Source organism: Salarias fasciatus, chromosome 23 (genome assembly GCF_902148845.1).
Source record: "Salarias fasciatus chromosome 23, fSalaFa1.1, whole genome shotgun sequence".
Lineage (NCBI taxonomy): Eukaryota > Metazoa > Chordata > Actinopteri > Blenniiformes > Blenniidae > Salarias > Salarias fasciatus.
The window spans coordinates 10,050,110-10,073,211 of NC_043766.1; the positions used below are offsets into that span (position 1 = coordinate 10,050,110).

Consider the following 23,102-nt stretch of genomic DNA (forward strand, 5'->3'; position numbering starts at 1 on the left):
TTTACTCACCAGGACACAGGCAAAAGTGAGTGAAAGTACTGAAGGTAATGCTATTCTGTTTTGCTCACTTCATTAGTCACAATGAAGTGAGCATAAAAAAAACACAGTAGTGAAATAATCTGACTCATGGTTTGTTCTACGTGGCTTTAAGTAATCTGCTGAAAGCTATGTTATAAATAAATTATTGCTACTTTAGATGCAGTTGGATTTGGAGGAGGTCAGAACCAAGCTGAAGAGGAAATTTAATAGAAGTGAAGTCCCTTGATCTGGACACAAATCAGTGCAATAACAGGTCAGTATCAAAACGGTCAACTGGATAACAGAAGTCACACAGGCTCAGAGTTACTGAAGTCATTAAATTTTAATATAAACAGTCATCGACAGCATATTTAAATCTGTGGTTTGTCATGTCCGTGTGTTTAGAATTCCTTTCCTTATTTAAAAGCACATCCTGGAGAGTTTCCCATGAACATGATTATATCTGAGAGAGATCGAAGCCCAAGCCACCTGCCTGCCACAACAATATTTTAAAAAATGTTTTGATGGCTTCCAGCCGATTTGAAGAAACCCAACCTTTTCTCGAGGTCTTTGCGCTGTTATTTCTCCAACAAGACATTTGATAAAGAATGTACCAAGAGAAACAAGATTTCATTACAGCTACAGGAGTGCCGATGGCTGGAATAACCTGGAGTAGAAAAAGTCAAATGAGTTTTAAGTGTGCTTCATAACACGAAACAGAGAAAAGGTGCATCAGTGAGGCTGAGGCAGTGATGAAGGCTGGATGACCACAGAAGGCACAAGATGAAGTCAGTCTCTACTTTGTTTTCTTATACTTCACGTTGCAATTCAAAGACTTTTAACACTCCCGCCTCACAGCAAGAAGATCCCCTGCTCTTCACTTGCTTGAATTTCACATATTCACCCAATGCAACTGTGGCTTTTGCCTGGCCACTCTCTCTTCCATCCACATGTGAATTACATGAAATGTTTTGAATATCTCAGTGGGTGTGTATATGACTGTCTCAGTTTTCCCTGTGAAGGGTGGGTCATCTGTACAGGGTCATCAAGCCAGGATCACCTCCAGCCACCCGCAAATATAAGATGGTGAAAGACTGAGTAGATGTCCAAGATACTGCAAGAAAATCAGGTGCAGCCAGACTGCTGCTTCTCCACCTTAATTAGATTCAATAAAAAGCACTTGTGGGTCCCTGTGGCTGTTTATCAGCTGTTTGTCCACCATCCATTCATCCCACCAAGGTAGCTCTGAAATCAGTCTGTGGCTTTATGTGATGCTGCATGGAGCACGAGCATGACAAACATCACTTCAATGTCCAACGCAAGCTTGGTCTGCAGCATTTCAACTGAGGCTCTCCGTTTCATATGGAGTGAATTTGTTGGTGGCAGGAAGCTGTGTGATGAGGTTTGCGTTGCACATCAGCTGGCTGAACACATGGCTATCCTTCATGATATCAGAACAAAACAGATGTCTTTGTGGTGACGGAGGGGAAGTGCTGCTAGTCCTGCTGATTCGTCTGGACAACCCAAGCAGCCGTCGAAACAGGGACCTCCTCAGGAGTATGTAGATCCAGGGGTCCAGAATGGGGTTGACAGAGGCTATCCTGATGGCAGCCAGATCTGCTCTGGGGTCATTTTTCACCTTGAAGCAATTAGCAAATACACGCACCTTGCAGAGAAAAAACAAACAAACAAACAGGCAAACATTATTTTAAAAAACATGCATTGATTATTATTTATAAGCATAGCTTTATGGTGTCAGCAGCTGCATGCAGTCACGTTTTCTCTTTCTATTAGTTTTACAGTTTTGCAGCCTATGTCAGATACGTGCAGGTAAAACAACAGATCAGATGAAGTATTTCTACCCTCATGTGGATCTACTCCAGCTGGTAAAGCATTGAGGGAACCTACTGTGTATGCTACCCACTGAAAAATGCATTAATAATTAGGATAATAAAACAATATTAGATGCAGAATACATTTTTTTTCCTCAAAACATTGACACATAATTGCAACTCTGTAGAATTGATGTCATTTCAATTCAAAAGTTCTCCCTATCAACGTTGTCAATTTAATGTCTTATGAAATTGCCAAATTTAGATTCCTGCCATTTTGATTTGAAAGTCACATACGCATTTAGCTCAGTGTTTTAAAACATTTGTATCATCTGTCAGCAGTGTATTATTAGAAACCAATTTCAACTGAGGAACAGGCTCATGAAAGTATGTCTTTAATTAGGAGAGGATACTGAATGTGGCACTTTGAAAATTGTTTTCAGGTGTCTTAGATGAGAAGGGCTTGTTGTTTATTTGCGTAGTTCTTTTAATTAATTTCTATATATAAAAAACAACTAAAAGCATAATCTCTAGATACTCATATTAACTCAATCAAATGATCTCAACAGCAATAAAATACTTCAAAAAAACATAAAAACCTCCGTATTCCACCTGTACTGATATGCTTGTGTTTGTGGAGGCATTTGTCCAACATTACTTTATGTTTCTTTATTTGTTTCTGTCTCATTTATTTGCGGGAAAACCAGGACTCCACGCAGCAAAAGCCTAAACCACCGAAGACAAGAGTACCGAGTCGGCTTCTCACCACTAGTGGGGCAGAACAGGCCAGGACCACCGCGGAGGTCATCACCAGCACCGTGATCATCTGCGTCTCCGCGGCTGAGGACAGAGCTCTCCAGCGCTCCCTGACGCTGGCCCGGGTGGCGCGCCGCCGCACGGTCCTCCGGCGCATCAGCAGCAGCGCCCCGCACACCGCCAGGTTCAGCGCGATGGTCCCCAGGATGAGCAGCAGGCTGACGGCGCCGTACAGGGCGGAGTACGCGGTGGTCGCAGCCTTACTGGTCCTCCAGTCGATGAAGCACCAGGTGCCGGACTCCTGCAGCCGGCTTTGAGCCATGCCCATCATGGGGAGGCAGCAGAAAAAAATGTGACTCATGTAAATGAAGAAGAGAAACTTTTGCGCAAAGCGTCGGTCGACCCCCCACCGCTGGTAGGTGTAAGGGCAGCAGATGGCCAGGAACCGCTCCGCTGCCATGGTGCAAATGATGCTCAGTCCGGTTAAACCAAAGAACAGCAACAAAAAGGAGAGAAACTCGCAGGCGTGCTTGTTTTCCAACACATGCGTGTCCAGGTAGTTGGCTATGGTGAGCGGACTGGCCAGACAGGTGCCCAGCAGGTCCGTGACAGCCAGTCCGCACACCAACGTGTAGAAAGCTGAGGACTTTCTTTCCGTTCTTGATATAGAAAGGACGATTATCGCGATTAGATTCCCAACTGCACCGCCAGCGAACATGAAAATAGGCAAAGTCATGTCTGTCTCCATCTCGCCTCTCTGCGTAAGTTGAACCGGAGTCCCGTTTGAGGACAGGGGTCCGTGCGTAAAGTTGGAACTGTCCATCGCAAAATACACAAACAGGCTGGCGTTTGTTAAAGACACGTCCTCCGGTCTGCTCTGACTTGAAGAATGCATTTCCTCTTCAAGCTCTTGCACCAGAAGATAAGAAGTCGGCGAGGGAAAGCTCCCCGGCAGTCTCATCCCCTCTTGCTTTCCAGTAATCCAGAGGTCGTGGCAGACAGACAGCTGTGAACCGGGAGGCGGGCTGTCTCTCAGTACGATCAAACACACTGCAGTCCAGCAGGATGGATGGGTGCTCCACCAAGAGAGACCGATGTAAGTACGTGGTTTGTGCAATTTCCGCTCCGCTCGTGTTTCTGGCAGCTCGCCGGGGTCACCGCTGATGCGTAATATTGGTGTCAGCCTATCAGGACTGATGCTTGACGTCCTAAGGAGGACAGTCGGAGACCAGAGTTTGCAGCAGGGCTTTCTCACTGAACTGCACATTAGTCATGTGGGGACGCAGAAGCACACGTAGAAGTTTGTAGTAACTTTAAAGAGTTATCTGAACTGATCTCACTTAGTAGGAATGGTAAAAGTTATTTCTGAAGAAAGTACTTAATTTTATTGGAATGTTTTATTTTCCTTTTTCTTTGCTAGGAAATCGCACAGTAAACTGAGAATAAAAGAGAATAAGTGTACCATACACACACACACACACACACACACACACACACACATTATATATATATATATATATATATATATATATATATATATATATATATATATATATATATATATATATATATTATATATATATATATATATATATATATATATATATATATATATATATATATATATATATATATCATTACAATCAAAATCAAATTGTCAATATAGCTAGAATGTTCATGTCAGTTCTTCCAAGTCATATAGTTACAATTAGACACATTATTTTAGCTTTATTTAGTCAGAACCAAAGGAGTTTATCAATTAAGCTCGATGAATTTGTTAATGGAGTTAATTAACCAATTAATCTTCAAATTAGTAAGTAATTTTTTAATGAACTTCATATATGTAGTGCTTACATAGCACATTTCCCTTGCTTAAGCAGTGTCAGTGTGCTTTGGGCGGTCCAAAACCGTCCACTCACACATCAGTGGATCCTAATCAAGGTGCTTGCACATCACAAACACAGCTTTCCCTTGTTGTAGTAAAAAAGATATGCATAATGGACCTAGGAAAATAGAACTTGATTATGTCTCGTGCACATGCGATGACATTTTCATTCCACTGAGTCAAATGAGGGAATTCTTGTTCTTTTTAAGACTTTGATGCAGTTACTTTGCCTTTATGGTGATGGTTTGGTCAGAGCCATCTCCTGCAGTCTCTTTTCTGAGGTCATCCTGTGATAAAGAAGAGATTTGCTGTCACACAACACTAAGAGCAACACTGGGCCACACACCAGCATCATTAACTCAGTTTGAAGCTGACCACTGACAAGTAAAGTGTTAACATCATGATAAATGGCATTTTTGTTGGTGTGGCAGGCAGGGCCCACCTACTGTGGCTTAAATTTCAGTTTGTTCTCCAAAGGATTTTGTCATCGTGGGTCTTGTGCACGTGTCCTGTCTCACATATAATCCAGTTAATCCGTCAGGGACTCCATCACGTCAAAACCTTATAAAATAACCACAGTGTGGCTCCTCTTATGCAAATTGTCATTGTTTTCTCCTTGCAAGGTTTGTGGAACTTTTGTCACTGAGGGTGGTCTTTTACCAGGAAAACAGAACCCATATTAACTACAAATATCAAGGCATCCAAACCCTAAATGAGCCCACAAATGAATGTTGGTTCTTGTTAACTTCCAGTTTCACCTATAATAACATATGATGACACATTTGTTTCTCCCTTTTTTGTTCTAGCTTCAGAAGGATTAAGACTTTGTTTTGAAGAGCATCTGATCATGTGACAAAACCTTTGTTCTTCATTTGTTCCAGTTTGTCGTTGTGTTTGAGGTTTCCTCCGGCAGAGACACAGCATTGTGCAAAGTGCAACAGAGATTTGTTCTAAACTGAAAAATGACTGTGAAGAACAACACGGGCAGATGGACAGCGAGAACACGGGATGTCAGTGCACTTAGCCTGCTGGGGCTCTCGAGCGATCGTGCATTAATTCCAGCGTGACTTGTGTTTATAGTGAGGAGCAGCGGAGAGAGGTCTCTGTCTGCAGCTGACCTTAAAAGACAAAATGCAACACCTCACTGGGAGGTAAAGCAACACTGCAGACATGAAGGGGCTGGCAGCCTGGAAAAAAAGAAAGAAAAAGAAAACAACACTTAGGTGATGCCCACACTTGGAAACTCCAAAACTGACTGGAAGATACTTCTCTATCAGATGAATCATGAGGCTCTCACTGTGTTCTTTATTATACTTTTGAATGTCGCAAAAGATAAACCTTTAATTGAAACTGCTCTCAGGTCTGTTACTGCCTCTGACTGGTATAATCACATGGGCTCAAACATTTTAACTGGACATGACGTCACTGTATGACTAATCAGACCGAAAGCACACATCACAAATGCATACCCCAACCTTTGTTTGGCAGAGAAGAAAATTAATGGGAAATGTTTGCACATAATATTTAAGACTTGTGTATGTAACTCACAAAGGCTCTTAAGCTGAATGCCATGCTGTTGGGGAAAAAAAAAATCTGATGCTTTCAAACTGGGCGCTTCCATCCTGGGGAATTAAGTTTCAAGAATCACACTGGCAATAAGAGACAATCAATAAATTCAGGGACTGAACAGACAGCTGATGGTTTCCTAATTCCTAAGTTAAAACACTTTCAACGCTTACACTCTTAAAAGTCATTATCAAAACAAACACACTGTTGGTGTAGCCAAAGTGTTGTCTGTGGGACCTTTTGAACTAAAGCAACATGATTTGAAAACATGACAGCTGTTAACTTCCTTCAAGCCAAGTTTACAAAAGATGAAAGAACATGGCTGCTGTTATACCAAAGGTTTTTAGGTATAGTTCAGAAATGGTTCGTCTTATCAGTTAAGCACAAATAGTGTTTTTTTTTCTTCTTCCCCTTTGTGGCTGATCTTTCGTAAAAATTAATTAAAAGGCAGATTATTTCCCATAAGGGTTCAATGAAATATTACAAAACAGCAGTGGATGAGCTGACTGGAACATTTTGGCTTTATTGGTTCTTTCTGATGGTCTGCAGTGAATACATGAAGGCTGAGCGATGAATCGTTTTCTCTATTTTTAATTACAAAGGATGGATGTTGATGGTTGCAATGTTTAAATCAGAATTTGGAAAATTCCACAAACAGATGTGAAATGAGGTATTTGAGTGATATTTCTCAGTTCTGAAAAAGTTTTTCAAACAGCATTTTGAATGTTCGCTCATCATCCAGCTTTTCTTCTTCATGTAGCTCGACCAAAGCAAGGAACAGACATGTGTCCGAAAATCAAGTTCAGGGGGCACTGAAAATAAAATCAAGTGAAAGGGTTATGAAAGGGCTTCTGCAGATCTCAAGTAGGGAGACCTCTAAAACATGCAAGACAAGTATTTCCTGTTGATTTTGTGGCTGTGTGGTTCATGCTCTCTCTCTCTCTCTCTCTCTCTCTCTCTCTCTCTCTCTCTCTCTCTCTCGCTCTCATATGAAGAGGCTTCACCTCGCTGCCTCTGAATGCCTGACACATAACACATTTCTCGAAGAACTTTTATTAGAGATGCACCAACAGCACATTGTTGAGCCCTCATCACCGACAAACAAGAACTCAAAACTCTCACAGCTTCTGTTTGATCCACAGGATGTGCAGGCTTGTGTGTCGCTGTGGAGACAAATGAGAAAAAAAGGTGTCCATAATATTACCTCTGTATGTTTCCTTCATGTTTCCATGTACTTGGTTAATTTGCTTGTAACTTCTGAGAGGTTGTCTTGCTATTGTTCTTAATATCATGGTGTTTGTATAAATAGCGGCTCTTCAGTGTGGTGTATGCTGGTGTTGGTTTTCTTGTGAACTGCTATGTGACGTCTATGTTACTCTCGGTGAATCTCTGGGGGTTGCGATCTCCATGTCTGAGAAGTGAGCCAAACCAAAGTCATCTTCCGCAGTTCCACGGAAACACTGTCAATCGTAAACAAATATTTATCTGCTTTTTTTCTAATGCAACACACAGCAGCTAATATCTGGTTTACAATGCATTATAATGCATTACATAACATATAAAAGTATAACACACTTCTTATTTTCAGCTTTGTCAAGTTTTGTTAAGCTGCTATGCCTCAGCTGTGATGCCATATGGACATTTGTGTACATTGCACCTCAATGAACATAAATTTAATTGAAAATGTTTACATATGCTGAGTTTATAGGTACACTGCATGAACAAATACAAGAAGGTGAACAGTAACATTCAGCCTGGATGTGAAACTACTGTGTGTCTTCAAGGCTCTGAGCCCATAAACAAAACCTCATGCGGTGAGACAAAGAGACGAGCAGCACGCCAGACTGCGGCTGGAGCTACTTTATTTATAAATGGTAATATATACCGTGTATGAGGATGAACACACACGTGCACACATGCACAAACACACACACACGTGAATGTTGACTTTTGAACGGCTCCTTTTATGATGACCGTGGCTCGAAGTGGTTTATGCATGAAGAACAACTGAAATGTGGAAGTCATGACAGCTTTCTTGCAACCGTCAAACTTTCATGATTGTTTAAGAGTTCACAATGCTAGTGATGCATTTTTGTCGAACAAGTATTTACAAACTCAGTCATTCGTGACACAATATTTGGGTTTGTTAAGAGGCTTTCTTGCTTAGAGAAACATTTTCTCAGGGAGTGAGGCTAGTTTGTTGAAAGCCCCCAGAAACAGGAAGAGTTTTATCTCAGATAAGTCTCAGCTTTTCCTGAGATCTCTTCTAAATGAGAAGGATTTGTTTCAAGTCAGAATAATATACCGTCTCCGAATATTAATGTCGGAATGGCACATTTAGCTGACCCGAGAGCCAGAGAAGATTGACCACCACATTTACTCAACTACAACAGTGAATCTGCAAAATACGCCAAAGAAAGGCTAAGAGGGTGTTTTTCTCGTTTTTGTCATCACAGTGCTGAGGGGATTTTTAGGGTTCATTGTCTCCAACAAGCATGGATAAAGATATGCTGACATTTCCCAGTAGTGACGGAGAAGAAGTCAAAAGATGTTCAAAACACTCAACTTGGAGTGCAGGCTGCCCTGTCCTGGGATAAGAATTTATAATTCCCTGCTTAGTCAATTTGTCATTCATAGCCAGAATGTGAGATACTGGGCTTCGGTTTCATTATGAACTCTGGGAAGATAAACCTTTTGTTTTCACTCTTTATCCTGAGAGTAGTCCCATTCCATGAACCGTGTGAAATCTGGATTTAGTCCATGAAATATACACTATCACAGAATTTAGGTGGCATTACTACTGCAGCTGGTAAAATCCCAAAGCAGAAAACCTGACTGCCAGTTTAGGAAGGTCTTGGCAAGTTCTTCAATGACATGACAAAATATATCCAGAGTGCTCATCAATAGAAATAATTCTCATCCCATACACGGGAAAATGTCAAGCTACATGTTAGAAACGTGTAGGATATTGAAACATAAAACAAATTAACCAAGTGCTGATTTATTCACTTGAAGGCTTTGAGAATAATGTATTCCAGATGTTTGAAGCCACTGCTTTTACTTTAAGGCTCAATCGATTACGGTATCAGACAAGTAACATTTCTGTGAAGTTGTCTCATCAATTCTTTTAAATGAAAACATGTATGTTTATTCGTAGCTCTGCAGATCAGCTTTTGCCTCCTCTCCTGCTCACTGAGTTGACTGTTAACTGTAATATTAGCCCTTATGGCTTCAGCATTAGCATTTTCCCCTCAGAAATGTTATCACCGAAGAGCGCAGGACAGATGTCTCATTATTCGTGACCTGACTCCATTCACCTGACAGCAACATAAAAAAAATCTGGCTATAATTAAAGTAACATTAGCCTGCAGCTGTTAAAGCTTAAACGTTATTTCACTTTCATAAGAATGATCTGCTTTTTTTTTTGGTATTTCTGCAATGTTCCTTAGCTGTTTTTTTTTTTTTGTTGTTTGTTTGTTTTGTTTTATTGTATCTCCTTGTGTCTTTAGATCAAACAGTAATTAATCGACAGTGTCTGTCATTAAGATAATAGAGCATCTTCTTCCAACTAACTGGTGTAACTAGACTGGCCTGCGTAGAGATGACAACTCAGCTAATGGGTAATATCAGGACTAATAAACCTGATTGATGGAGGTAGATCAATGTAATGCAAGAGTTATATTTAAGGATAATGTTACTGACTGTAAAGGATCACCACTTGAGACTGAAAATGTTGAATTTTCATGTGAATTTAATATTGCTGCACTAAACTATGAAATGATCAATATCATATGTTCAGTCATAAATGAATTTGAAAAAAAAAAACACATTCTGTGACTTGACAATCACCAAACAATGATTGCAAAATGTGAAGGTTTCCAGTAATTGTTCTGAAAAACAAACCTCCCACAGATTATTCTGTCTACAGCAGTCAAATGCTTCCTGCGTCTCACTTTATTTTGCCACTAACAGGCAAACAAGTCTGCTGCTGCAGTTGCGTGCTTCAACTTCAACTGGAGGATTACATGTTCTTTCGTGTGTTGTGGAAACCCAGCGACCTTCTGGGCAGATGAAGCTAATTCAAAACCACACTGGATGAACTTAAAAAATGCTCTATGATCAAGCTAAATAAAACGGTTTGTTGCTCGGTCGAGAAAATACCTTCTAACCCTCATAAATGCTGATGTGGATATTCATGTCTAAACCACTTAGAGACACTTACAGTCATGTTAGATATAGATCTGAAACATGAATCAAATCTTTTTAATCATTTTTTTTTAAATAATGCATCATAAAAGGAGCAGACCCATCCCTGTCTTTCTCCAAGCAGTTCTAAAGTCAACATCCATGTGTGGTTATACTCACAGGGAGTCATGTCACTGTGTGGCCAATCACTTGTACAACGTCCCCCGTGAGTTGAAGGACGTTCATTTGGTCTGAGAAAAGAACTCTGATCTCATAGCGATGGGTTGCACATTCACATCTGCCTATACAATAAACAGAGTATAGTTCACATAATAGAGCCTGCCCCAGAGAGAAGCCACAAGCGAGGCTTTCCCATAAAGACCTATGGATGTTTGCAGAATGAACGTCACAGCTCTGCACAGGAGGGTTCAGGGATGAGTCACGGTGTTGCAGAGGGGTCAACTAGGAAATAAAAAAAATTAAAAGTGAACGCTGTAATCTCTTCATGAAAAACAAAGGCATTTGTTTGGAAAAATAATTGACTCGTTTGTCAAAAGTTTTCATTTGGTATTTGTTGCATAAAAACTGACACAAAGCTGAGAGACATTTTAAATAGATGTAAGGAGGATTCAGGTATTATTTCTGGCTCGGTTGTGTTGTTTTGATTTATGACTTGCTTTTTGTGGAGTAGAGGTTTTTACCTTCCCGGAGACTGTTTGGTTTCTGTTTCCTGCCCCTGGCTGCACACCAGCACTCCAGCCATTAAACTTTCTTAAATATTTCTGTCAACTGTGTCCTCTTTTGTTTTGGGTCCTTCTTCCTGCTGCCTCATTTACATGACACGTTGCTCCTTTGTGTCTCTACACTGAGCACTAAATTTACATTACTCTTGGCCACCAGCTGTTTGGTGAGTCTGCATTAAAACAAACAAACAAACAAAAAGTATTATATTTTGAAGGTCACGTGTTAAAATGCTAAAGGCACTGTAGCCTCACTTGTTTACTGTCTTTCAACTTTGTTTTTGGTAGTGAAATGTTGACTTCACTGCTGGCTCAAATTTACCCATTTTCAACCACTTTTTTGTTTGTTAATGCTGGAACTACATCACAAGTTCACACCACAGATCAAATATGAGTTTGCATGTTTTCTCTGTGCTTACACCAGCGTTATCAGTGTGCTTTATGTCTGGTTTCCTCCTGCAGTCCAGGACGATCTGTTTGCGTTTATTAGGTGTCTCTAAATTGTCTGTGAATGTGAGTGTGTGTGGCTATATGTGTGTGTATGTATTGAATTCCCTCATCAGGCTGAATGATATTGTGGAATTTTATTGCTCACTGATATATTCAGCCATAAAAGTATTATATCTTTCACTTAAATTTTTATGATATACTTTTATATGGACTGTATGATTGATTACTTTAAACTTAGGGCTTTTCTCGTTTCTGGTTTTTCTATAGCATCATAGAATTTCCTAATTTAATTGTAGTTTTCTTAAATATAGTGCACTAAAGCTACTCTATTATTTTCTTTTGATGTTTCTAATCTTTTCTGCAGAGATTTTCTGAAGGCACGGCATTCTTTAGTAAAGATAAACTCTTAGATAATATTTTATTTTTGGAAAATACCATCAAAAGCCATCCTCGAGGGAAATACATGACCTTAATGCTGAGAGGGAAAGCCTTGTGTGCTGTCTATCCCGCCACTTAGAGCCTCTTCAGCCTCCCGCAAGCGTTCCCATGTATTTGAGCCTCCCAGCGGATGTTAATATCACCAGTGTATCAGCAGAATGACCTTTGGCTCCACCAAGATTTGGTTATGACATAAGTCGGGCTGCGTAGGGTCAAAGAAGAGACACACTCCCAGCAGGTGAGACATATCGATTGTTTTCTTCTCCAGTTGTCAAAGAAACTCATTATTCCCTCCTTTTTTCATGCTGACAGATATCAGTATCTGATTGTCAAGCTGCTTAATTCAGCTTAAATGTTCTTTTGCAGTCTAAAGATTCCATCCTTGTTGTTTTAGGCACGCTGACTCCATCCCAACCAACGCTGGATTTCCAAACAGAAGCTGTCATGATGGAGACGGAGCAAAAGGCTGGAAACTGTCCCTCACCAGGCCAAACTGCTGTCAAGACCTGGCTGCCCTCCAACACCAGAGGTATGGGTCCTCGGCTGACTGTCAAGAAATCGCTCTCAGCAGAGTTTGTCTGTGCTAAAAATCTCCCTCCTATAACAAAACTCAATCCAAAGTGAATAGAAGAGACTGAAGGAGAGTTCAGCGTCTAAAGACGGAGAATTTCAGCTCTGCATCATTCGCTGATATTAAATTATGCTTCTGGACATTTCTTGCTGTCTGTTTTTAAATCCATCTGATTTAGTGTGTCGGAAATCCCTCAGTGTTATTTCCCATCACACTGTTTCTTGTCTTCCCTGTGTGTTTTGTCAGATGTACACAAATATCAGACTCACTTTGAGACCCAGGTCAGTTGACTTCCACCCTCCTGACTTCACTTCCAGTCTCTTTGTTCGCTCTGAAGATTTTATCTCAAATGTACACTGACTCCGGTTTTAATGACGACTGAAAGTGGCATATTTAGAAAATATCTAGCTGTACTGATTCTTGTGTATGATTACAGTTATAAATAATTATCACTTTAAATTCAATCTTGTCATGTCCATACATTAAAGTAGTGATATATATCCTTGAGCTTAACCAAGAGAAGATATGACGTGAAAAAAACCATATTCATGCAAAAATGAGCACTGTTTGATTTATGTCAAGAGGTTGCATACTCCTTTTTGAACCTTTTCTCCATGGTTTTGCTTAATTGCCAGGCTCTGTCAAACTAGATTATTGAAGAAGAGAAGCACGTTCTGGAAGTCCAATGGATATCTGAAAATAGTAATGACGCTTACATGATAACCATTTTGAGGCAAGCATATCAACAGGCTGAATGATGGGAGTTAAGATAATCAATAGGAGCGCCTGCAGAGCACATTATTTTTACTATATTTGTCACAGCTGATGGAGAATCAGGTTGCATCTTTCTTTCGATTGTGAAGGTTCGTAGCAGGAGAGGAGCGGAATAATTCGTCTCTATGCTCAAATAATTTAGTTATTGTGAATATTTTTTTAACAAATTTATATTTGTTCATTTATATGTATTCATTATAGAAATCTGACACAAAGATGTAAAAAAATGATCTGTTCATTTTTAGTCATGCTGAATTGAATCAGTTGAATCATTGATTTTTTTTTTTTTTTTTTTTTTTTGGCATATGATTGTGTAGATTATTGACTCTTTATTCCAAACTGAAACCTAAAGTTGGAGCTGGTACTGTCTGTTTATCCATCAGCTTGTGGGGCTTCTTTATAGCCTATCTGAGGGGAATTGGGAGTGTTAAGGCAGGACTGTTTGTTTTGTTCTTCCACAGTCCTCCAACATAAACCACTGGGAAAAGTCCAGCTGTTCCAGCTGTGTTGATGCACCTCATTGATTTGTATCAAAACATCTTACTGGAAATCCTTTTACACATTTGCCAATTTCAAGAAGCATTCATATGAAGGGAATACATGTTGGATTTCAATAGTGTCTCTTAACAGACATTTCTGCTTGCTCAAGCAGTCATTCGGTTGCAGAGCAATAACATCTGTATGTACATCGTCCACATGTTAACCATTATCTATTATGAGCAGTGATGATGCTATGAGAACACGATCATTTAAGATGTGCTTTTATGTCAGTGCAATGCCTGTAAAAGTAAAATTGCACCTGCAGGAGTCACATTTTTTATGATAAAGTTCTGAAGCAGCAATTTTAGAAGCTCATAAACTCCAGAATGTGTTGCTGCGTCTTCCTCGGCAGCTTGTTGGATTCTGAGTCACAATGAGACGACACAATTTAAGGAAGTCCTTTTTGCTCAGTTATATTACAGTTGAAATGTTTATTTGTCACTGGTTGCAACAAATTTCACTCCTGTGTTTTCTGCCACATTGATGGAAGAGCAGTGAATAAAACGTTTCTCCGGTTACAACAAGCAACGATGGTTGCAGCAGCATTGTTATGCATATTCAGAGTCAGGTTGATAATCTGTCAAAAAGTGTTTCTTTGCATTCAAATTTGATCAAATTGCAGTTATTAGATACATGAGTGATTAATTTACATTTTACATTAATGAACAATCACAACCATGAATTTGTACTGTATATGTAGTGATGTTTTTTTTTTCTTTTTTCCATTAAAATCTCTCATACGTTGCCTGACAGTAGCATGTCAGGCATTCATTCATCTACTTAAAAGCCTCTTTCAACTTTTTACATTTTTGTAAAGGTCATAAACAAACCTAGTAAGGACAAAAGTATTATGGGTCTGTATTCTCATGGGAACAAATGTTGTTCCCCGCAAGAAATGAACAAACTCAACCCAACCTAAAACTTCAAAATTTAATACTGATATTATATCACTGAGTTCTATTTAAATTTTGAAGTTTATTCAGTGACTGTGTGACTGTGTGACTGTGTGATGCCTCGATTACACACAGTTATGCAGTCTGACTGTATTTTTTGTTTAACTAAACAGAGAGTAAATGCCAATAAACTTCTTCGTGGTGCAAGCAAAGCTGTTTAAAGGCCGACCTTTGCTTCAGTGCCACACGCTGACATTTCCGTAATCACTGAATTACCTTTTTTTTTCTCCTGGAAATGAGATGAAACATTGACAAAGGATCATTTGGTTCAGCAATTTGCTTACACACTCAGAAAACACAATTCAAGCATGTAAACACACAAACTTGCACAGATTAAGATCAGTCACAAACATGCATACAAATATTTACTCATATAAACACAAAAACACTGCAAAAATGTAAACACAGATGTGTTACAATAAAGGAGATGCCAACATATTAAAAGAATAAATAGACGTGCGCTTTAACCGTTCACCTCAAACACACACAGACATGCTTCTTTCCTGCTCTCACACGGAGTAAAGCTCATCATTTGACCCACCATCCTCTCTCTTCATGTTTCCCAGGAGTCAGCAGTGCACTCAGTGACTTTACATCCCGTTTCCATGGAGACGGGGTCCGCTACAAGGCCAAGCTGATTGGCATGGACCCAGTGCCTGCCGCCCAGGGAGAAAAGATGTGCTGGGAGTCCATGATGAAGCTAAAGGTAGTCTCTGGCCCACCTCCAAAACAAACTCTCCAGGGTCTTGTCTTTATTAGATTGGGCTAATTATCTGACAATGATCCTCTCATCTTCAGCTGAAAATTAAAAATAAACACCGGTCATCTGAGATCAAATGACGAGCGAGGTGAAAGTGTGTCTTCGGCACGTGTTATGACTGGAAGTGAGTCAGTGTAGAGGCCAGAGTTTCTTCAAATTTTCCCAATTAAATGCTGTTATCTCAATTGCTGTCGTAAGAAATACAAGCAGCGACGCGTCCGTCCAGTTTGAGAGGAAATCAAATATCTCAACATCAGCCACAGTCTGCTCACAGATTCAGTTCATGACAAAATATTTGTTTCTGCAGAATGACTGACAGGTTTAGTGTTTGACATTGTTTAGTCACAACATCAGAGTGACATGAATAACTGATCATGTCTTTATCATGGGACCTGGTAGTGGACGGGATACAGAAGCCAACAAGAAAACAGGTTGCTTTTGTGTATTTGAAACTGAAAAAATAGCCAATTGAAAGGATTTTAGAGAGCTTAGCTAGACCCAAATAGAACACAATGCTCTGCCACACAGCAAATGTGTCTCAGGAACAGTTTTTGGAGCCTGAAATCAAGTTGTGGTACTTAGTTGATTTCCAAATGCCCCAGATCTCAATCCAACCGAGCATCTGTGGGACATAGCCTAGTGGAAAAACAAATCCCATCAATAAAGACAACGCCCCAACTTCAAAGACCAGCAACTGAACCTGAGGTGGTGAAAACAGCAGCACAGCTCCAGAGGTTAAACGCACTCAGCCAGAGCTGCTTTACAGTCAAAAACAGGAACCGGCACAATGTGAGGCGAGTGGTAATTGTGTTATAGTGAACTTTTGAATGTGACAGCTGAGCGGACCAAGGTCTGAGTCAGTTGTGGTTCAGAGAAAACAGCATATGCGTCTCCAGATTCAGCTCTGTCTGGTTGCCAAACATCGAATGCTTTGTAAACACAAACCCTTTGCCTCCTTTTTTGGCATTTTCAGAGGAAAAAAGAAGAACAGAGTGCATAATTTTAAAAACGTGAAAAAAAAAACTGCTGGTTGTCAGCCATGAGAAAGTGTGAGAGTTAGCAGTTTGGCAAGAGTTTCAGAGTGCTGCAGTTTGTTATCAAATGTATTTACAGTGATAGAATTTATACTTATTCCAGAGTCAAGAGGGGGGAAAAATGTACAAACTAATGAAAATTAACTTTGTGTAATTCGTTGGCTCTTTTTAAATTTCAGCTTTCAGTTTAACTTTCTTTTTTTTTTCTCAACTTATCAAATATACCAGAGGCTGCAGCCTGACTGTTGCAGTGGGGTTATAGCAGTACACGAAATGAGGTCACTTCATTTGAACAAAAGTCGCATCTGAAGTTTACATTCCTCAGGCACTTTTACCCAAATGTTGATGAGGGATCCTGTTTTCTCAAAAATGTAAGAAGGACTTGTGGGAAATGTTTTGAAGCAGAAAATCATTGTCTGATAGCTTGCCGAGTCCTGACACCTCTGTCATTTCTCACCCTTTAATCTCAAAGGAGTTTGCATGATAAAAATCATTGATGGACTTCATCTCAAGAGCACTGGTGGTTTTATGTGTGTTGAGCATGAAATGCATTCATACAAGGGAGAACATATTTAATTTCTGTTATTAAAGACCATTTACCACGATCCAAATTTTCATTGTATTTTCACAAGCACAGATATGTGCTACAAGTGATGCATAAAATGGAAGTAAAATTATAAAAGGTTTCAGTATAAGATACACTGAAATTGAGAAATTACTTCGTAACTGACTAATAAAGTAACCAAGTGAGCCTGTCTCAGGATGAATAGTTTTGTAAGTGCTTCAGATTCAACTGCTTCATATTTCAATCATTTAAAACCACCATTATTACACAGGAGTCTCTATCAGCAGACATGGATTATAAGCCTTCTACAGAAGTTGACACGCACGACAAATTAAGAATTGTGTTTCTTGTTTTAATCGTTATTATTTAAAGTTTCCATACATTCACATTCATTGTCGAACTCATGACTGATACAGTCATGTAGAAATAAAAGGCAATAAATCCCAAAGCCCGACAGAGGCTTGAGATGTAAAGAGGTTTGTTCCTTGAGATCAATAAATGATAAAAGGAAATGTTAAAGGCAGTGTTTGGGTGTCGTGGTGGTTGGAGCTGTCATGTTCTGCTGCTTGACTGATGCCTCCTGGAGAAACTGGAGAAAGAAGTTTGCCTGTTTGGTCTTAACACACTGGACGAGCAGTTTCTCGAAAAATGTAGTTTCTCCTAATGCAACTTATCATCATGACTTCTGTGTGTGTGTCTGTGTGTGTGTGTGTGTGTGTGTGTGTGTGTGTGGTAAAGGGCTTAGCGGAAGCATCAAGGAAACAAGGGAAACACAAGAAGAGAATCTGGTTGAAAATTTGCTCCGGCAACTTGAAACTGGTGGACGAGCGGACCGGGGTGAGTCACACCACTATTTCTCAATCCTGGTCCTGTTGTTTATGTTTTAGAAGCTTTGTTGCACCAAAACGTCAGATAGACAGTTGTTGTGGAGCTTCTTCAGAACTGATGTCAACACATCCCTCTTTGTCAGATGTTGTGTAGATAATCTAAAATATAACAGACAGGGAGCCACAGAAATCAATTGATCAGTTTAGTGGTTGCAGATAAAGTGTGTGTTCATCCCATGCAGCAGCGGCCGCAGTAGCAGCAGCGGCCACTGTGGTTTCTCACTGCACTGAAGTAGCACCAATATCTAAAAATATGTCTTTTTATTTCATAGTGGGCGCTATAAAGCATTTCTCCTGCTTCTAGACACATTAGTTCATCACAGAAACTGATATATGAGTCCACTTAAGTTCAAAGGTTCACTTTATTTAACATTCACTCTCTTTTGTCTTTAAAATAATGACCTGCTTATTTTGGGAAAAAAAAAAAAAAAAGGCCTGAGATGAGAAAGCACTATCAAAAGAGATTCAGCTGCTTTCAGATGCTTTGCTTGAAATCTACTTTGGTAAAAGTGGAAGTCACCTAAAAAATATTTACTTAAGTAAAAGTCTTAAAGTACCTCATGTGAAATTTACTTAAGTATCAGTACAAAGACATAAATATATTTTTTCTCTCACAGACTTTGTGAAGCTTAATTCTCCCTCCATCCATCATTTCCCTTCATCTCTTGCTCCTCCTCCCTCCTTCCCTAAACTGAAGTCCACAAAACGCTGTTCATCTTCAGCAGGAGGATTAATACTGCAGCAGCACATCATCAGTAGGATAAAACTAAACTGTCTCACGACGGTCTAAACCCAGCTCACGTTCTATAGTGTGAACAATCCAACACTTGGTGAATTCTGCTTCACGATGATAGGAAGAGCCGATACTAAAGAATCAAAAAGCGACGATGCTAAAATGGGCAGAAGGAACAATCAGCCACCACAAACTGTCTTATGGTTCCTTAAATCTCTTCATGAAAACAAAGAGAGAGTATTTTTCTTAAAAGAGATCCAAATTTGTAACAGATTCTTTATAAACACTCTCCACCACATAATAATTTTCCTTTCCTGGAGCTGTGCATCGCATTAGTCATTTATCAGAGCAGCCATCAGTGAGCAGTTGGTGTTATGTGCTCCGGTACAGACAGTAGATGGCGCTGTGGCTCAGTTTGGATAATAGTGTGGAAGACAACCGAAGAAAAGTGGCGCTCAAAGTTTCTCTGCTGAAGAGCAGGACCTTGGGTGACTACTTTCCACTCCATTTTTGTAGAATGTAGTAGAAAGTACAGGTAATAACTGCAACATGTACTGGAGTAAAAGTATGCTCTATATTTTCTACTCAAGTAAAGTACAGGTATGTGATAAATGTACTAAAGTACAGTTGGAGAAAGCAGAAAATTCAAATCATAAAATGTTCAACTACACACTACAACAGACCCTTTGTACTTTCACACATGTTAAACACATGTATGTATAATAATTAAAGCAGAAAAAATGTTTGTGGTGGAAAACTAAGCATCCTTGGTGTTTGATCGTCTTTCAGGCTGTTCTTCATGAACAGGAGAAGAGCAATATCAGCTCTTTGACAAAAGATGAGTCTGACCCCAGAGCTTTGGCCTACATCTACCAGCATAATGAGAGCTACATCCTCTTCTACATCAAGACAGCCAATCAGGTAACGGGACAGGGCGCTGAAGGAAAAACATAGGCATAAGGGAGCGGACCTGGTGAGAGAGAGAAGAGAGAGAGAGAGAGAGAGAGAGAGGAGAGAGAGAGAGAGAAGAGAGAAGAGTTTGTTGTACAAAAGGTCGGTACAGTTTATAGTTGCAGCACTAATAGCACAACTGTTGACCATAAATAAAGTATACAAATAAGCTTGGTTGTAGAGAGGTTTTTTTGTGTGTGTTTTTTTTGTGTTACCATGTACTCTGATGTGTTACTATAGCCTGCTGTATTTATTCACTCTTCTCTACACTTTGTCGACATTTCACTATTTTATGAATTCCATATAATAAATTATTTATAATGGTCAACATGACGTCATTGAGAAGATGAAAGAGTCAAGTCAATCCCTTATAAAAGTGCTCTATATTTATGCATTTTGGACAATTTGTCTTTTTCAGGCCGGCCCAGTTCTGGCGGACATTAACGAGATGTGCCAGAGTGTGGACCAAGATGCACAAGAATCTGCACCACCAGCACAAGTCAGAGAAAGCCAGACACATCTTTGTCAGAGCAAATTTGTGTTTAGTTTCTGTGTTTTCAAAACTGTTCTTTGTCTTACAGAACATTTCCTTATTGCCTTTAAGTGATATCATGGCTGAGGTAAGTTAAACTTTCAAATGCTGCTGTTGGGCACAAACAATCAGTCATGGAGAAAATATTGATCATTTTTGTCAGGTTTGATTATCCAGGCCAGTAGGAAAGTCAGAAAACACTGTGTTCTTCTTTTTAATCTGCCAAATCTTCCAAAAATAACGCATTTTCTGTTCACTACGAACTACAAACATTCTAGTTGCCACTGCCCTGTGCTAATGACTATATTTAAGTTTTTTTTTTTTTGAGATAATACGAATTTACCATAATACAATAGCTTCTTTTACAGAAGCAACATACATCTTTCAAGTTTTCATAAATACTAAATCTTTTTGTGAGGCTCACCATTTAAATTTAAATTTAAATTACTTTCACATCAAACATTAATATCACATACAGGATATTGCTTCTTTCAGCACTTGTCCATTTTATGTACTAAAATTTGAAGAACTTGAATGTGTTTGTGACTCACTGACTGTGATTTGTCAGGGGTCTGATCCAGAGGCTGTGTTCAGTCCTCGGCCCGGGTCTTCCAACCAGGTAAAAACTAATCCCTAACGCTCATAAAGGAGACACATTAGTGTTGGACTCATTCCAGAATTGAAACACCTCCGGCTGTACTGAAGGAAAGATTTATTACCATGTGTTTTTTTTACTTTTTGATTAAAAAGGTTCAAAAATAGTTATTGTTTTTAGTATAGGTTGCGAATCCAGAGGAGAACTTATTCTTTAATGAAAATTGTTAGTCTCTCTGAGGAATTACACCAGTTTTGTTAACTTTGTTGGCATTATGTTTTCCAGTCTGCAGTCTCACTGTTTGATAAAATATAAACATTTAGACCTTCTTTTTCTCAGCTCTCATCCCATAACGAACTGATGGAAGTGTTTTCCACCCCCTGGAGGACCCTCTCACACCCACTCAGACCTTACACGTTAGTCCAGGTTAGGCAGTCTGTGTGTGTTTGTGTGTGTGTGTGCATTAAAGGGCCTCTTCCTAGTCGTGTTTTGTGCAGCATTAACTGTGATTTTGTTGTTGTTGTTGTTGATTCAAATTTTAAAGACAGTCTTTTTTTTTTTTGTCTCTCAGAGCCTCCACAGCAAGCAGCATAAGCCAATGCTCTCCACCTCACAGATCCTCTCTATGTACCCGACCCAGCCAGCAGGAGGCCCCCCATACCCTCCCTCCTCCATGGCCTGGGGCCAGCAGACGCTCATGGGAAACCCGTGGGCCGGCCCAGGCGGGGCCCCTTGGCCCACGCGCACCCAGCGTGTGTCCGGGTGGGCACCTCCCGGTGTCACAACACTCCCTGCAGCTGGACCTCCGCCTGGAGGTCTGGTGGAAGGTGCTGCAGTCAGCAGCTCCACTTCACCCTCAGCTTTTAGCCAGCCCTTTAAATTCCTACACTCCCGCTGGAACCGCAGGAGCCATGCCATCCGTACCCTTGAGCCAAAATCCTCTGCTGTGATGAGCAGGTGTGAGAAGAAAACATGCTCAATGTGGCTGTGAATCTCTGATGTATTTTCCTGTAAATCACTATTTCTTCTGTAAAGGCTGCTTTTAGCTCATGTGTCTCTTAAAAATTCTGATGGGTCTGTGAAAACCGTCTATGCTGTTGTGTGCAATGCAAAACCGGTATTTTCATGCAGTAAAGTGCAGAAGAGAAGGTTGCAGCAGTGACGTTAAACTGGAGAGGCACATGGCAAACTTGATTTCAGATGTTTTTTTAATGGTTTTTTTTTTTGTCTACACAAACATTGCTGTGTAAATGTTGTAGACAATTTGCTTATGCATTACGCTAACACGATAGGATAATAACCTCAAATAGACAGCAGATGTCATTAGTGGAAATAATAACAAGGAGTTCTGGAATCGGGGGTTATAGCCCTCACACAGTTCTGATTTCAACATCAAGGAGTCTGCCCGGGATCATAAAAGACAGGAATTTAGAGCACAGTCACAGAAGACGTGGGCCGTTTTCCAAGATCTCCATCTTGCAGATGCACTCCAAACACTCTGTTGAACTTTAAGATGGGTACATGAACTGCCAATTCATCATCTGCTCACTGAGTGCTTTGTTCATTTTTTTAAGTTGTGACTGATGGCAAATTTTTTGTGCAATGCTTTTCACATACATCTAAACATTTGTACGGTACTGTATATACAGGTACATCTGAGTGGCTCTTCCAAGGAACCTCACAGTGAGAACAATAAGCAGACTGGTCAATGTACAGATTAGCTCTTTTTAAACTTAAAATACATAATTTTGATAATTTTTTTAATCAAATAAATGCACTTTTTCCATTAAATGCAAATTCATATTGATATTTAGGAGCTTAATTTGCTTGCTTCTTTAATCAGCTTACTCATATCTTTGGCGAGTTTAGTCTAAAAATCTAATAAAGTCATTGTCAAACATGTGGTGGTTATTTTTTCGGTTGCAGAATATCTGATGGTTTTGGGTTGTGAAGTTTATATAACTGCTGTTTGGAATCACTGACAATAAAGGCACAACTCTTCTGTCAGTTCGCTGCTTTTAATCAGAAATATGAGACAATTCTTTTTATATGGTCTACCATTTGTCTTACCTTTAAAAACTGCACACCGACAACAAGTGGTACAAAATCCAGTGGCTCATAAATAATCTGCTATTTATTATTTTTCAGTATTGATATTATCCATAATATAACTCTGACACCCCTCAGGGAAATGGAAGATGTCTGCTATTAGGATTTATATGAAGAAGTATTGATTTTACTTAACTAGTAAAATATGTAGATTTTGAATGATCTTTTGACCTTTCTTCTTCGTCTTTCCAATAAAGCACTTTGTGTATATAAATCCTTTCCCTTTGC

At 39.7% G+C, this 23,102-nt stretch overlaps 2 protein-coding genes across 2 annotated transcripts; one reads left to right on the forward strand and one right to left on the reverse strand.

Annotated features, from left to right (window-relative positions):
• Positions 1–390: 390 nt before the first annotated feature.
• Positions 391–3,659, reverse strand: LOC115382273 (prostaglandin E2 receptor EP4 subtype-like). Its single transcript, XM_030083976.1, has 2 exons — positions 2,617–3,659; positions 391–1,684 (listed from the first exon to the last, which is right to left on the reverse strand). Exons 1-2 carry the CDS (start codon positions 3,565–3,567, stop codon positions 1,358–1,360), a joined length of 1,278 nt encoding a protein of 425 aa, XP_029939836.1. The 5' UTR covers positions 3,568–3,659; the 3' UTR covers positions 391–1,357.
• LOC115382014 (disabled homolog 2-like) lies at positions 3,605–21,756 on the forward strand. Its single transcript, XM_030083660.1, has 10 exons — positions 3,605–3,702; positions 12,265–12,399; positions 15,275–15,414; positions 17,806–17,904; positions 19,477–19,608; positions 20,057–20,137; positions 20,220–20,258; positions 20,739–20,789; positions 21,105–21,191; positions 21,337–21,756. Exons 1-10 carry the CDS (start codon positions 3,672–3,674, stop codon positions 21,754–21,756), a joined length of 1,215 nt encoding a protein of 404 aa, XP_029939520.1. The 5' UTR covers positions 3,605–3,671.
• The last annotated feature ends 1,346 nt before the right edge of the window (positions 21,757–23,102 follow it).

Excerpts from the sequence above, each read along its gene's own strand:
- LOC115382273 (XM_030083976.1), bottom strand. The coding sequence starts at position 3,567 with ATGAGACTGCCGGGGAGCTTTCCCTCGCCGACTTCTTATCTTCTGGTG. Across the intron at positions 1,685-2,616 it reads CCTGTTCTGCCCCACTAGTG|GTGCGTGTATTTGCTAATTG; the intron begins GTGAGAAGCCGA and ends TTTCTCTGCAAG.
- LOC115382014 (XM_030083660.1), top strand. The coding sequence starts at position 3,672 with ATGGATGGGTGCTCCACCAAGAGAGACCGAT. Across the intron at positions 15,415-17,805 it reads AGTCCATGATGAAGCTAAAG|GGCTTAGCGGAAGCATCAAG; the intron begins GTAGTCTCTGGC and ends TGTGTGGTAAAG. Across the intron at positions 19,609-20,056 it reads ACATCAAGACAGCCAATCAG|GCCGGCCCAGTTCTGGCGGA; the intron begins GTAACGGGACAG and ends TGTCTTTTTCAG.